The 16,687-nt window shown below is 37.3% G+C and overlaps 1 protein-coding gene across 1 annotated transcript in view; it reads left to right on the top strand.

The window, feature by feature from the left end:
- LOC124530063 (allatostatin-A receptor) overlaps nucleotides 1–16,687 on the top strand; it is a 96,818-nt gene that overhangs the window by 56,294 nt on the left and 23,837 nt on the right. The window contains exon 2 of the mRNA XM_047104050.1: nucleotides 15,102–15,995. Within this exon, the coding sequence (XP_046960006.1) occupies nucleotides 15,168–15,995 (828 nt within the window). The 5' untranslated portion in view covers nucleotides 15,102–15,167. The remainder of the gene's footprint in view (nucleotides 1–15,101; nucleotides 15,996–16,687) is intronic.

Here is a 16,687-nt window from a genome sequence, read left to right as displayed (position 1 = left end):
GAGCGTATATAGCCCAGGTTCAAGCCCAGGCAAGCACTGCTGAATATTCACGTACTTAATTTGTTTTTATAATTCATCTCCAGCTCGGTGGTCAAGAAAAACATCGTGAGGAAACCTGCATTTGTATAATTTCGTAGAAATTCTGCCACATGTGTATTCCACCAATCGAATATGTTCGAAACCTTCTTCTCAAAGAGAGAGGATGCCTTAGCCCAGCAGTGGGAAATGTACATGGTGAGAGATGTTTTTTTTATTTAATGTAAAATGTCAGTCACAAAGTTATCGTTCTAAATTCAAACAATTATTTTATAGAAGTGATGTCTGCTAGTCATTGTCTCACTACGAAGAGAAATCTCCTTTAAAAGAAAAGATTTAACGATTTACGCTAGTTCTAGTAATAGTTCTGCTACACATGTGGAACAGTTATGACATTTTATGAAGATATCCTCGCTTTTTGTCTGTCGAAAATTTCTAGCTTCTAACCTACCCTTTTCACTGGCTGTGTGTATGCTTAGGCATCTGATCTGGGTTACAGTAGACACGAATTGAAAAACCCCCTCTTCCCCTCTAATATAAGTGTGCAACTGTCGTTGTACACACTATTGACTAATCTCCCTTAATAATTACCCGCTATTGTTTTTTAACTTTGCCGTTTAGTAAATTCAAATCGTTTGTAAAAAATACATTGGTAGAAAAAGCATATTATTCGATACAAGATTTTATAGATGATAAAAAGCGTGGAGTTAATACCTGTTGTCTTCCAAGCATTATATTAATTTTAATAATTGTATTTAATTAACATGACTTTGTATTTTTCAAATGTTAAAAAAGAGGACTTCTCGGTAAGATCTACTTTCCGGTGGTAGCTTCACTTAATTGTAAAATGACGATTCGAAAGTGCTTGTAAAAGCCTACTTGAATAAAGTTTATTTTGATTTGATTTATTAAGCGATGAAGGCTTCTTGCTGAAAAAACTCGTACCAAAGTTAACTGTTAATATGAATACAATTTATCATCCTAAAAAAAAAAAATAGCTTTAGAAAAAATTCTAAATTTATCTCTTGATGAATATTCTTGGACTCAAGCTACACTTCCCATTCCTTTTGGTGGCATCGGCGTGAGAAAAATATCAAGTGTTGCCCTCCCGGCCTTTCTCTCTTCTGTACATAACATTTCAGATCTTTGTTCAGAAATTTTAAAATCAAAATCTGTAAAAATCATGAATGTTACTGAGGCGATAGAGACCTGGAAGGTAAAGTGCCCTAATGATGATATCCCTAAGGAAGTTACAAAACAAAAACTTTGGGATTCTTCATTGGTTCACGCTACACTACACAGTTTGACACAAAATTTAACAAGTGCTCAAGACCGTGCCAGGCTTCTAGCGTTATCATCTAAAGAGTCTAGTCACTGGTTGAATTCATTACCCTCTAAAAATCTTGGGACACTTTTAGATAATGAATGTTTTCGCATATTGATTGGTCTCCGACTGGGAACACCTCTGTGTTCTGAACACAGATGCCCGTGTGGAAAGGAGGTAGACTCTTTCGGTTTACATGGTCTCTCTTGCCCAAGGAGTTCAGGTAGGCTTTTCCGCCACAGTTCTCTTAATGACATAATAAAAAGGGCTCTTGCCACCATCGACGTTCCTGCTCTTACTGAGCCTCGTGGAATTAGTCGTGATGGGTAAGAGACCTGATGGATTAACATTGGTTCCCTGGGAACGAGGTTGGGCCCTTGTGTGGGACGCTACATGTGTTGACACGTTGGCCCCATCTCATATCCGAGAAACAATGTTAAGAGCCGGTGCCGCTGCGGAAAAGCTGAAGCCAAAAAAATAACTAAATATTCGTGTATTATGTCTAATCACTTTTTTGTTCCATTTGCTGTCGAAACGCTTGGCCCTTGGAGTAGTGGTGCAAAAAGCTTCATCAAAAGTATAACACCTCGCCTCATTGCCTCCACTGGTGACAGGAGGGCTGGTTCGTTTTTTGCCCAGAGGATCGGAATTGCGATTCAACGGGGAAATGCTGCTAGCATTCTTGCCACCATTCCACGCGGTCAAGATTTATACAGTAACTAGTTTTAGTTCATATTTGTATATATATATTTAAGCATTTAATGTTGTTAATTCTTATGTTACTAAAGTTTTTTATTTATCATGAAAAAAGTTATCTAATAAAATTAATACAAGTGTACAATAATGAAATTACAACAACAATTTTTATTCCGTGCCGTAACTCATATCAAAAATAATTGATTCATACCTGCGCTTTCCAGATATGAGATACAATGTTCGGGCACAGTGTTAGCGATTTAATCAGAAGCGGAAGCGTTATAACAGATAGCAAATGAAATTGAATTTAAAATCGCTACAAATTTCGACATGAAGAAACATTGACTACACGATTTATTGTGGACTAGCTTCCCGCGATCTTGTGCGCGTTTGAATTAAAGAAAAAAATATTGTAGCCTAAGTTGCTCCTTATTATGTCAGCTATCTGCCAGTGAGAGTCCCGTCAAAATCGGTCCAGCCCTTCCAGAGATTAGCTGGACAAACAAACAAACAGACAAAAATTGTAAAAAAAAATATCCGATTTTATTATATGTTGCTATTCAATGGGAAAATGCTTTTGCCACTGTTCCAGGTGGTCAAGATTTATACGGTAACTATTTTTGTTTTTGTATTTTAAAAAAAAATTTAATGGATCGCGTTCACTACCACCACCGTCACTCCTGACTGCGAGCATGAAACTGAATACGAAGGTTATTTATTGTTGCTTTATTAGAATCCATTTTTTATAATAATCTGTATCATTTTTCTAAGTTACCTTATAAGGGCCATCTCAATAAATTTGAACACGCTTTGAACGTGCCACTCCAATATATTAGTCAAGTTAAAACGGATGCTTGCTCTTAATATTGACTGGATTCTGTATATTTGACGGAAAAGCAGTTTTCCGGTACATTGATTACAATATAATTCATTTCTCTTTTTTATATTACATTTATTTCCTTGGTGGTAGGGCTTTGTACAAGCCCGTCTGGGTGCGTATCACCAACTCATCAATTATTCTATCGCCAAATAACAGCACTCAGTATTTTTGTGTTCCGGTTTGAAGGGTGAGTAAGTCAGTGTAACTACAGGCACAAGTGACATGACATCTTAGTTCCAAAGGTTGTTGGCGCATTGACGATGTAAGAAATAGTTAATATTTCTTACAGCTTCATTGTCTATGGGTGATGGTGTCAACTTACCATCTGGTGGTCCATATGCTCGTCCGCCAACTTATACCATAAAAAAACATTTACAAAGTTGATTGGAACTGAGTTTTATTTTATTTTCATATTTAACCAACTACTAAAATAATTAGGTCATTGGTTCGACATAACATTGTTAGAATAGAATTATATTTGTGTATGATAATCCATTTAGGCTTCCAAGAAAGTGTGCTTAATTTCGTAAGTGTACTTTTGTATGTGTGTTCGTGAATTTCTCGAAAACTAAAAGTCGTATTGAGATAATTATTTTTAATATAAGTTAGATACAATTCAGTTTAGGGAACAGTGTAAGTCTAATTAAAATCGGTCAAGTAGTTTCGTGAATATTTTTCCCATATTTAGTTCAGTAGCTGTTTTTAATTGAGAAGTCTGTATATTTTTTTTTATATATTATTATTTATTTAAATTAAATATATGACTCTCTACCTATTTTACTAATAAAAGTACCTTTTCAAGCATTTCTTTTATATGATAATATTATATTTTGTATCATAGGGTATATTTATGCTCTATTGCCTTGTTATTTCTGAATAATACCGAGGCTTTGTCTCTTTGTCCATCAATGTCTATCGTCCTTGTTAGTCAATACTTACCGAACACTAATAATATCTTTGTAAATATAAATCATTCATATTCAGGAAACGCCAACGCTTTGCTTTTAGCCATAGTATTACATGTTTTGACACCGTTTCTCAAACATTGGGATTTTGAGCATAAATTCCTTAGATAAACTATTGAGGCTACATTTCTTTTTCTTATTTTTTTGTCTTATAATGTAGTACTTTTATAAACATAAGAATTAATAAGACTAAATGTTTAAATATATACAAATATGAACTAAAACTAGTTACTGTATAAATCTTGACAGCGTGGAATGTTGGCAAGAATGCTAGCAGAATTTCCCCATTGAATCGCAATTTCGATCCTCTGGGCAAAAGACGAACCAGCCCTCCTGTCACCAGTGGAGGTAATGAGGTGAGGTTTTATACATAAAAAAGTACATCGTATCATAATGTTACAAATAATCCATAAAGTTTATAATTGATTGAGGCTACGTATATTTCATGTAATGCATCATAGTTATATAAAGCTCTTGAGTTGTACGTTTGAGTGTGATCTCAAGATTCTAATCAAATTGTTTTTTTTTATCGATAAACAGTCGGTTAATTGAATAAAAATATATATAGACAAATTGATAACCTCCTCTTTTTTGAAGTCGGTTGAAACCCGAACGCATAAATGGCTTTAAAAAGCTCAGTTTCTTTAAAATCATGTCATTACCTCAATTCGAGAAATAAAATAGTATAGTTATAGGTAATGGTACTTAGTCTAGCTAAAATAAACTAAAAGAAAAACAATTTCGAAAGTATATGTGCGGTCACTTACCATAAAAGTCTTAATTTATTTATAACAGTTTGAAAAGCACTGCCCACACTTAAACTGTTTGCGTTTCGAGATATTTATTCTATCATTTGTTTTCAAACTGTAAGCAGAAATAGAACACTCATTACGCAACTCGGAAATTAGTTCTTAAAATAGAGAGACCAAGATTTCTCTAGGAGCAGAGATGGCCCAGTGTTTAGAACGCGTGCATCTTAACCGACGATTGCGGGTTCAAACCCAGGCAAGCACCACCATATATATAATTATATATGTGCTTAATTTGTGTTTATAATTCATCTCGTGCTGGGAGGTGAAGGAAAACATCGTGAGGAAACCTGCATGTGTCTAATTCACCGAAAGTCGTGAAGAAATTGAATATATTCGGAAAAACCTCTCAAGTGTTTCTGAAGAGCCATTTTAGATGACCTGAATTAGACTTAAAATCTTTCCGAACGAAAAATCAAGATAATCGTCTTATCAAATGTCGATTCGAAAGTGCCAACATAGATCGTATAATAAATAAATTTAGTTAAAAATGTCTGCGGAATTTTATTATAATCTAAATCTAAACGGATACCTTGCTCCCAGAAGGATTTATTGACTTTGTGTAGTCGGAAACTTGGGATTATCCTTGGGGTTATCCTTACTCCTAGTGCATATGATGATATGCTAATGATTATCACAGATTTTATCAAAGTGATCAATGTTACCTACTGTGAATATACACAATATTGTTGTAAATATATTCTTACTTTGTTAAAACCATCCCAAAGAGAGTCTCTAGCTCCAAGATTATAAATAGACCGGATTGCTCTCTTTTGTAAAATAAAGACAGATTCAATATCTGCAGCGTTACCCCTAAGTAATATGCCATATGACATAATACTGTGAAAATAACCAAAATAATCTAAACGAGCGGTATCAATATCAGTTAGTTGTCTAATTTTTCTAGCCGCGTATGCTGCGGAGCTGAGTCTTCCTGTTAGAGATGATAAATGGGGACTCCACTGAAGTCTGGAATCCAATTCTATTCCCATTTTATTCAATGAAGATTATTTTTATTTTGACCTTTAGCCAAGCCTTACTTCCTGTTTTCAACGCTAACATTTTCCTGTCATCTTGAATTTATTCGGTTAATAATTCCCTTAAAGATGTGACAAAATGTCGGCATTGTTTCCGCTATTGATAACAAAAGTGACATCTTCTTTTGCCTTTTGTTCCAATAATAGATCATATACAGCACTCTTCGCGTATATTAAGTGTATCTTACACGTGTACGGAAAATTACCTGTTAGAACATGTTGTAAGACATTTTATTAATAACTTAGGTATAATGTTCTTCAGCAAGCTCAGTATATAGGATTCGTAAAACTTAACTAAAAATAGCTGATTCAATTCTTGGCAAGGACTAAATTTAATATTTGCTCAATTCGTGGTAATGATTTACTATCACGCTCAGCTGTGAAGTAAAACGGAAGCAATAATGTTAATACCTACCTAATATCTAACAAGATAAATGTATCAAGTAAATATAAGAGGTACTCTTTAATATATAAACATTCAACCTGCATTGTGAGTTTATAACATTCAAAAACATTACATTACATGGTATAATTGGAGGATGTATAGTGAAAATCCAAAACTATAGCGGACTCTGTATCATATCTATATCATAGTTATATCCCAAGTACACTGCATACCTCTCGGTTGCAGTCGAATGGGCCGGCACCTACCGGGGAAGTACCACTCTCTCACTTAAAATCGGCGTGAAGTGGTAGCTATGCTAACGCGTTTCGTCCGGTAAGTGAGAGTTCCGGAGGCCTGATCCCTCTCCCCCCAAAACATGGTTGTGCAGAATTTGGTGACATTACCCCAGGAGGGTACCATCAGCGACTGCGGTGGAGAATCCCTCTCTGGGCATCCATGCTCAGGACGTACACCGCCTGAGCAGGGATGCCCAGGCTGCCCTCCGAATTCTGGGGGGGGCAATTTTGCGCTCGCCACTGTTCGGGGCAAGCGGAGCAGGCATCATAAGGCAACCCCTACCACACTCTCTGTGGACTTCTGCAACATAAGGGGACTCAACTCCAACTTGAATGCCGTTCACTTTCACCTTGAGACGGCGAAGCCGGCCTTGCTCTTTCTTACCGAGACCCAGATATCTTCTCCTGCCGATACGTCTTTTCTCTCTTACCCCGGGTACAAATTGGAGCATACTTTTGTGCCACGAGCTGGGGTGTGCGTATACGTCAGAGATGATATCTGCTCTCGACGTCTCGGCAGCCTTGAAGGGCAGGACCTATCAATTATCTGGCTGCGCGTAGACTGCGACAACCATCCGCGAATCTACGCGTGCCTTTATAGGTCCCATAGCGGTAATGCCGAAACCGACCGACTGGTTGAGCACGTCCAATTGGCTACAGATTCCGTGCTGCAGCAGACTCCATCGGCAGAGATCATTATTCTGGGCGATTTCAATGCTCATCATACCGAGTGGCTTGGATCATGCACCACTGATCATGCGGGTAGATCTGTTCTCGACTTCGCTTTGGCTTATGATTTGACACAACTGGTCACCTCGCCAACGCGAATACCGGACGTGGAGGATCATACACCTTCCCTGTTGGACCTTCTGCTGACTTCGCATCCGGACGGCTATAAGATTGTCGTCGATTCCCCTCTGGGCTCGTCGGACCACTGTCTCGTCCGGAGTACAGTGCCAGTTACACGATACTCACGACCTCGTTTCGCGGGCTGTCGTCGCGTGTGGCACTACAAGTCAGCAGATTGGGATGGGATGCGGTCCTTCTTTGCATCTTACCCATGGGGGCGAGTTTGTTTCTCGATGGATGATCCGAGCGTTGTTGCTGACTCTGTCGCCGATGTGGTGCTTCAGGGTATGGAACTTTTCATTCCATATTCTGCGGTGCCCATTGATGGCAAGTCCCAGCCCTGGTTTGGTCGCCTCTGTAAGACGGCTTCACGCCGAAAATGGGAACGCTACCAAGACTGGGCTAACGCATCGGCGTCTCGTGATACATACACCAGCACATTCAGAAAGGAATATAACTCTGCCTCCAGGTCCTTCAAAAATGTGATAGCTGAGGCGAAGTCGAAGTACATTGGCAGAATTGGCGAGAGACTGGTGCGCTTCCCATCAGGAACACGTGCGTTCTGGTCTCTCGCTAAGGCTGTCCTAGGGAATTTTTGTCAGCCTTCTTTTCCATCTTTGCACAGGGACGGTGAGTTATTGGCCCATACCGCGAAGGAGAAGGCCGATCTTTTAGGGTCTCTCTTCGCGACGAACTCGACTCTGGATGACCAAGGAAAGTCACCACCATCAATCCCGCGATGTGATACGACGATGCCGGAGGTTAAATTTCGGCAAAGTGCAGTTCGGAAAGCACTTCTTTCCTTGGACATTCACAAGTCGAGTGGACCCGATGGCATCCCTCCAATCGTGCTACGGACATGTGCTCCCGAGTTGGCACCGGTCTTAACGCGTCTTTTCCGGCAATCCTACGCATTAGGCGTCGTCCCGAACTCCTGGAAGACTGCTTTGGTGCATCCGATCCCTAGAAAAGGCAACCGCTCAGACCCGTCCAATTATAGGCCTAAAGCCATCACCTCCTTGCTCTTCAAGATAATGGAGTCCCTTATTAACTGCCAGCTCCTGCGGTACCTAGAGGAGAATCAGCTGATTAGTGACCGCCAGTACGGTTTCCGTCGGGGTCGCTCAGCCGGTGATCTTCTAGTTTACCTTACTCACAGGTGGGCTTAAGCAATTGAGAGCAAGGGGGAGGCATTAGCAGCCAGCTTGGACATAGCGAAGGCCTTCGATCGTGTATGGCACAAAGCGCTTCTTTCGAAGCTTCCTTCCTATGGGCTTCCCGGGAAATTATGCAATTGGATTACCAGCTTTTTGGCAGATCGGAGCATCAAGGTCATTGTCGACGGTGCATGCTCTGACTTAAAATTCGTCAATGCTGGTGTTCCACAAGGCTGCGTTCTATCACCCACTCTGTTTCTTCTGCATATCAATGATTTGTTGCAAATCGGGAACATTCATTGCTATGCAGACGTAGTACCGTTGACACCTTATACACCGGCCGCGCTAATATTTCTCGGGAAAACGTCGAAGAAAACCGGAACAAACTTGTGTCTGAAATCGAGTCTTCGTTAAACGAAGTCTCGAACTGGGGCCGGCTAAATTTAGTCCATTTCAACCCCAAAAAGACGCAAGTTTGCGCGTTAACCGCTAAAAAAACACCATTTGTCGTATCTCCACGATTTGAAAACTTCCCGATAGCCGCTGCAGGTAGTATCGGAATACTTGGCGTTGATATTTCGAGCCTCGTTCAGTTCCGCGGTCAATTGGAAGGCAAAGCCAAATTGGCTTCAAAGAAGCTCGGTGTGCTCAGCAAGGCGAGACAGTATTTCACGTCGGCCCATCGCCTAAAACTTTCCAAGGCGCAAATTCGGCCTCACATGGAGTACTGCTCTCACCTCTGGGCGGGTGCTCCCCAGTACCAGCTCCTTCCATTTGACCGCATCCAACGTAGAGCGGCTCGAGTTATCGACGATCAAGCCCTTTCCGATCTCCTTGATCCTTTGGCTTTGCGTAAAGATGTCGGATCACTCTGCATCTTCTACCGAATTTTTCACGGGGAATGTTCCGAGGAATTGTTCGGATTAATCCCGGCTGCTGAATTTCACCTTCGGACATCTCGTCAAAATTCTAAGTTTCACCCGCACCATCTTGATGTCCGAAAATCCACAACAGCGCGATTTCTTAGACATTTTCTGCCTCGCACAACCACTCTGTGGAACCAGCTTTCGCCGGCGGTTTTTCCGAACCGATACGACATGGGAACCTTCAAGAAAAGAGCCTACTCCTTTCTCAAAGGCCGGCAACGCACCTGCAAGCCCCCTGGTGTTGCAGATGTCCATGGGCGGTGGTAGTCACTTTCCATCAGGTGAGCCTCCTGCTCGTTTGCCACCTATACCATAAAAAAAAAAGTTATTTTTATACAACTCGACCAACTTATGACGTACAGTTGCCCTAACTAAATTGTAATGTATGGAAATAACTACCTACAAACTATGAAAATAAGTAGAAATAATACAAACCTACATACAGAAGTGGGCCAGGGTAGAAATAGAGATTGCTAAATTTCCATCTTATGGCCCATCTTACGGCTACGGAACCCTTTCATGTGCGTGTCCGACACGCTCTTGGCCGGTTTTTTAATAGATAGAATGATTCAAGATTCAAGATTATTCAAGAGGAAGGTTTTTGTATATAATATATGGAAAAAATAGCAAAGACTGAACACTGATAATTAATTAAGAAGTTTGTAATGTGATGTCGTAAATAAACAAATCCTGTTGTATATCTAGTATCAGTATTGCACCCGTGCGAAGCCGGGGCACTAGTATATATATAATGTTTATGCCATATGGCCTGCAAAATGATTTGTAATGAAAAGGAATTGGAAGCCTGACGTTCGCGCAGAAGGCAATAATGTAGACGTTTATGCCAATTACTCCGTTTTCTGACTCCATCAATCCCGCCCTTAACATTTCGATTTATTTATCAGGAACATCCAAAGAAATAAACAATGACTATACTATATAATTACACAGTAAAGTAAAGCTAATTACACTTATAAGGATAAGATATTACGACTTAATAAAAATAGTGAACTGAGATGGCCCAGTGGTTAGAACGCATGTATCTTAACCGATGATTTCGGGTTCAAGCCGGTGCTCGACGCTGAAGGAAAACATCGTGAGGAAACCTGCATGTGTCTAATTTCATCGAAATTCAGCCGCATGTGCATTTCAGTAGTGGGAAATTTACCAGGCTGTTACTTTACTTTTCACTTCATTCTATATTCGAAGTGTACGCTTTTTGATGTAAACATCTACACCACATCGGTATATGAACCAAAGCATGACAATAACCAGCCATACAGTAATTCGTTTTAGTTCATATTTATACATATTTAAGCATTTAATGTTATTAATTCGTATGTTAATAAACCCTACTTACTGCATAATCTTTTTGCCTTTTATTAGTACATGTTCTGGGTGTTTTAAAACCGAGAATATTCTTCAATCATTAATTTTCATTCTTGACCATATAAACTCGCTAAGCACAGGTGTATCATTTTATTTTATCTCGCAGACGACTCATAATAGTGAAGGAAAACCTTTTAGAAGATTGCATTACAGTTCACTAGAGATTCGAATCGAATTCACGTCTCAAGACATAAAAAAATTTCTCCAAGTTTCTGACATATTAAGATAAAAGCTGCACTGACTTTAATAACGTCTTTACTAAAACTAAAGTTGATTCGATTTTCAAATAAAAAACAAATGAAAAACAGGAAATCGAAATTTATTCGCAAAAAGTGAAGACTAGAAAACGTCTTAATTGGGACGTTTATCTTTAGTCGTTTTACGTAGTAATACGTTATAATACATCATAATTACGTATTAATACGTTTTGCGTAATTAAAATATCTAGTTATCCCTTTTACTTATTGTTTTTATCAAGCTATCCTTTTTACTTTTAACGAAATGTAAAAATAAACTAAAATAAACGGTCCCGGGCGCGGCACACTTTTTTCTGTTGTTTAGTATGGGTATAACATATCTGTTTATTAGAATATCATTGGTTAAAAACATCATTGAATTCAATTAATAGAAAAATAATATACGCCATCCTTTCACGTAACTAGATACATTTTATAAAGTGTGCAGGAATTGTGTTTTGAGGCCTGTTATTTTTCACATCCCGGAAGGTTTTACCCTCCGAAATATTAGATTTCGCGGGCGGTCATATAATGACATTACCTACGACTTTTAACGAAACTAAATTTTAACGAAATAGGCAAAAATGAAGATACTCTGTCTGCTCCCAGATTCCATATATGGCCCGTACCAGTCCACAGATGGTCAAAACAATATTATTATTACTAATATTATTCCTATCTCTTACTCAAACAAAAAACAAAAAAATGATTAACAGAAGTTCGTCAAAATCTAATTCAATCAATAAAGACATGGGTCTACACATATAATGAAATTATATATTTTTGTCTGTTTGTTTGTTTCGGCTTATCTTTAGGATGACTGTGTTATCATGGTATTTTCACGGGTAGATAGGATATAAGGCGTAAATTTTACGTTTTAGTAATGTCGCATCTAGTTGTAATTTGTCAGTGAAGATTTTGCCGTGATGAATGTTGATATACAAAACTACCCAAATCTTGATTTATTTTTCTTTTGTTGTGTTACTTGTAAAATATATTTTTATTTTGTATAATAAAATTTAAGAATTTAGCTTCGTACGCTCAAAAATTTAAACATTTATGTACATAGTTTTATAAATTAGTTTTAAGTTTCATTTAAGTGAATATGTAATATTCTTTATGAAACAATAAATATCTTAAATCTATTCCAACTAAGGCTAATTTCCAGTACCACAGCCAGCCCTCGCCATCTCCAGCACTCCACCATTACGACATCATGTCGAGTGTGTCTCACCAATGACAAACTATTTCAAAGTCAAACAGATTTAATAAGTTATTGTATAATCTGTGAACTGAACAATAACTTTTTTGCTAAATGCAAATGTGCACATAGTCGCGGGTACAGCTAGTGTAACTAGCAGTCGCCCGCACCTCTGCTCGCGTTTTCGGGTTGGTTGTTATGCGTCGGGAAAAAAAGTAGCCAATGTATAGATGATAAAAAAGCGTGGAGTTAAAACCTGTTGACTTCCAAGCAGGATATATTAATTTAAATAATTGTATTTAATTAACATGACTTTGTATTCTTTAAATGTTAAAAAAGAGTAACTACTGAGTTTCCTGCCGGTTCTTCTCTGTAGAATCTACTTTCCGAACCGGTGGTAGCTTCACTTAATTGTAAAATGACGATTCAAAAGTGCTTGTAAAAGCCTACTTGAATAAAGTTTATTTTGATTTGATTTGTATTTATTAAACAAAAAAAAACTTAATATGAAATGTTAGTATATAAACAAGAAGATTTTTCTTTGGATCTTAATAAAAATGCCTGTTTATATTCTAAAAGGAATAAATGAAAGGATCATAAAACATAATATCAGATATCAGCTTATGTTTAACATCTGTTTATGTAAATATTAATAAAAGTGTCTTAGAGAAGTCAAAAGAAGTACTTTTTAATTTTTAAATACAAACAAGTTTAGTTTGTACGTCGTAAAACATATGATCTAAAATACGAAATATATCCCTTATTCATGTAATAATAGAGGCTCTTTTACATTAACACAGAAATATAACATACTAAAATTCGTTTGCGACTATAAGATTTGTTTGTCATTATTCACATAATGTTTTTATCAATTATAGCTTATTTTTCGATCGCGGCTTTTCTCGCGTTTTATGGGTTTGGTTGTGATGTGATTGACAAAAAAAGTAGCCTGTGTCCTTCCTTGAAGATCAAATTTGTTTCATAGCAAATTTTATCAAATTCGTTTCAGCGGTTTGGTAGTCAAAGAGCGACAGAGATACAGAGTTACTTTCACATTTATAATATTAAATATAAATATTTTATTTTTATATGTTATATATGTCTAGTGATTTTTGTGTAAAACAATCATATATACAAACAAACCTTAATTATGTTGGTACGGATTGATGTTTTGCGATAAAATCAATGAGTGGGTGGTAGTGATACAACTTTCTACGTAAATACCTATCAGTTCGAGCCCTCTATTTCTAGAGCTGTTTTCAGTGAATTATTGATAAAAAGTTGTTTCGAATTTCACTTTGATAAAAGCAGTACAAAGCATTGATCGTTTAGCTGTATGGCCTACTTCACAAAAACTTAATTAATTCTCAATAAAACATTCTATTCACCAAAATAACATTTTAATATCTGTACTGTGTTGACAACTAGTAATTGCTACATTTAATTGAGCTATTGCTCTGATCTTGAGAATTTTGTTAAAGGATAATTAGGCGCTTGGGCATGTGGGCTAGCTGGTGGTAAGTGGTCACTACCGTCCAAAGACATTGGCGTTGAATGAAATAATCCTACATCACACCAACACACCACCCACTTTTCCGGTGCTATATCCCTATAAATGAAGCTACACATCCAACAAGCTACACAAGCTGTCAGACTCATCCTTCACACAAGAATTCACCAATACCAAGTATTGGTGAATTCTCTAATAAGTAGGTGGTACCTAGCTAAATGGGCTTTTTCAGAGCCCTTACTAATAAATATGTTGTTTTGTCTTTGATTTTCAATGATCATAATAACAAGTTCAATGGTTTTATTTCAATTTACATAAACAAACATACATTATAAACAAACGATGCTATTACATCATCAATTCAAAATGTACTTGGTCCGCGAAGTGCTTATTATAATTATACAACAACAACAATAACAACAACAGGAGTCTGTAAATTCCCATTGCTGGGCTAAAGGCCTCTTCTCTCTTTTTGAGGAGAAGATTTGGAACATATTCCACCACGCTATCCACGGGTTGGTGGAATTCATATGTGGCAGAATTTTGATGAAATTAGGCATATGCAGGTTGCCTCACGATGTTTTCCTTCACCGCTGAGCACGAGATGAATTATAAACACAAATTAGGCACATGAATCAGCGGTTCTTGCCTGGGTTTGAACCCGCAATCATCGGTTAAAATGCACGCCTTCTAACCACTGGGCCAACTCGACTCATTATTTTATAACAATTTGGTAAATCAGTTTGAGTGACAAAATTTATATTAAAGTCGAATGTGAGAGCAATGTTTTCAGTGTGCATAAATTAAATTAAACAACACTTATCCATAGATATAAGATAAAATCTACGACACGATTTTAGAGTTATTTCATTAAACAAAAAATTTAAGCTCTTTGTAGAGTTTAAGCGGCATTTTTAATATGTAAGTGCCCAAAATATCACGAATTCGCTTGAAAATATTGTCAAAGAAAATGCCTTATTTTAGCCTCAACATGTCACTTTTACAACCACGGTTATGGCTTCAAAGCGATGCATCACTCAATAATGACGATGATGCTGCGCAATTTCCAGGACAAAGAGTACTATAACAAATAACCAGCTTGTGTTACGAATATAACAAAGTTACTGAAAACATCCGATGCTGGCAAAATTTAATAAACTTCGAAGTTACACATAACTTCCTCTATGTTATGCTTCCATTGTTTTATCTTGTCTTCGTTATTCATTACATAGTCCGTATTTTTGATGTCTTTATCAGATCTTGCTTCTTGATATTAGATTAAATTTAGATATAAGAATATATAGATATGCAGTAGACATTTTAGACTTACATAACACTTTTGAAACTCTTATTTAATATACCATTGCTAAGTTCATATTAATAGAATTGTTTTCTTTTGTTTCAGAAAACTTGAAAAACCCAACAAGAGCTGCACTCATAATTTGAATATGATCTTCTAAAATTCAACACAATGGAGTCTTCGGAAGACGAATTCTATAGCATATGCCTCAATCTCACCAGCGAAGAAATCGCCAGTGTTGGTGGATGTAACTATAGTACGGAGTTTGAAAATGGCGAGTTGCTTGAAAAGGTCGTATCAAGAGTTGTACCAATTTTCTTCGGCTTTATTGGAATCGTTGGACTAGTTGGCAATGCGTTGGTAGTACTTGTAGTGGCTGCAAATCCTGGAATGAGATCGACGACCAATCTTCTGATAATAAACTTAGCAGTAGCTGACTTACTCTTCGTTATATTCTGTGTACCTTTCACTGCCACTGACTATGTGATGCCGAGATGGCCTTTTGGTGACTGGTGGTGTAAAGTTGTGCAATATTTCATCGTGGTTACTGCCCATGCATCCGTATATACTTTAGTACTGATGTCCTTAGACAGATTCATGGCTGTGGTACATCCCATTGCATCAATGTCTATAAGAACAGAGAAGAACGCACTTCTAGCAATAGCCTGTATTTGGGTTGTGATTCTGACTACAGCGATTCCAGTCGGAATATGTCATGGCGAGAGAGAATATTCCTACTTCCATAGAAACCACTCCTCTTGCGTATTTTTGGAAGAACAGGGTTACAGCAAATTAGGATTTCAAATGTCCTTCTTTCTTTCATCTTATGTGATTCCATTGGCACTTATAAGCGTACTCTATATGTGTATGCTCACGAGGCTATGGAAGAGCGCACCCGGAGGTAGAGTTTCAGCAGAAAGTAGAAGAGGGAGGAAGAAAGTGACAAGGATGGTGGTGGTGGTCGTTGTTGTGTTTGCAGTATGCTGGTGCCCAATACAGGTGAGACTCTATATTTTTTCATCGTTACTATATACATAGATCCTAAAACATCATTCACAGATCCTTTCTGTATACCTAACGTAAATTATACTACGTCAAAGATAATAGAAATTAAAAATAAAATTAAAAACGTATATCAGTAGCGGATAATTCTGTTAGTACAATTAATCAGAACTTATAATAATGCTCGTTTTTGTTAAACAAATTTAAGTTATCGGTTACGACTTAGATCAAAGTCGTTTTGATTCAATTGATAAATGATCATTTACGTTATAATGGGAGATTGGTGTGATTAATCAATCAGGCATGTTTATTGTAACATAATTCAAAATGATTTAAATAAATTGCTAAACAATATATTATAACGTTATGAAATACGTGATACCAAGAGCAGAAAATTCGGTTGATAGCAAATTTACTGACGATCGTTTTAAAAGCACATTAGCAATATCAACATGTACATAAGATATTCCTTCTTAATCTGCTATTAAGCAAATATTATCTTAACGCCAAGGCGAAGTCTTCGAAGAAACTAATTAGCTTAATATCAAATTACCAATCAAGAAATTCAAAAACAAACAATTGCGCGACGGCATTCTATTACAACCACAAATCCAGCGTCACTTTCGTGAAAATATCTTAAATTTTACAAATAAAACCACAACGTCTCTTGACAAAATCTAAATTATTTT

Source organism: Vanessa cardui, chromosome 5 (assembly GCF_905220365.1).
Source record: "Vanessa cardui chromosome 5, ilVanCard2.1, whole genome shotgun sequence".
In the NCBI taxonomy this organism is placed as follows: domain Eukaryota; kingdom Metazoa; phylum Arthropoda; class Insecta; order Lepidoptera; family Nymphalidae; genus Vanessa; species Vanessa cardui.
Note: the sequence above shows the minus strand (reverse complement) of the source record. Positions and strands in the feature narration are given on the sequence as shown.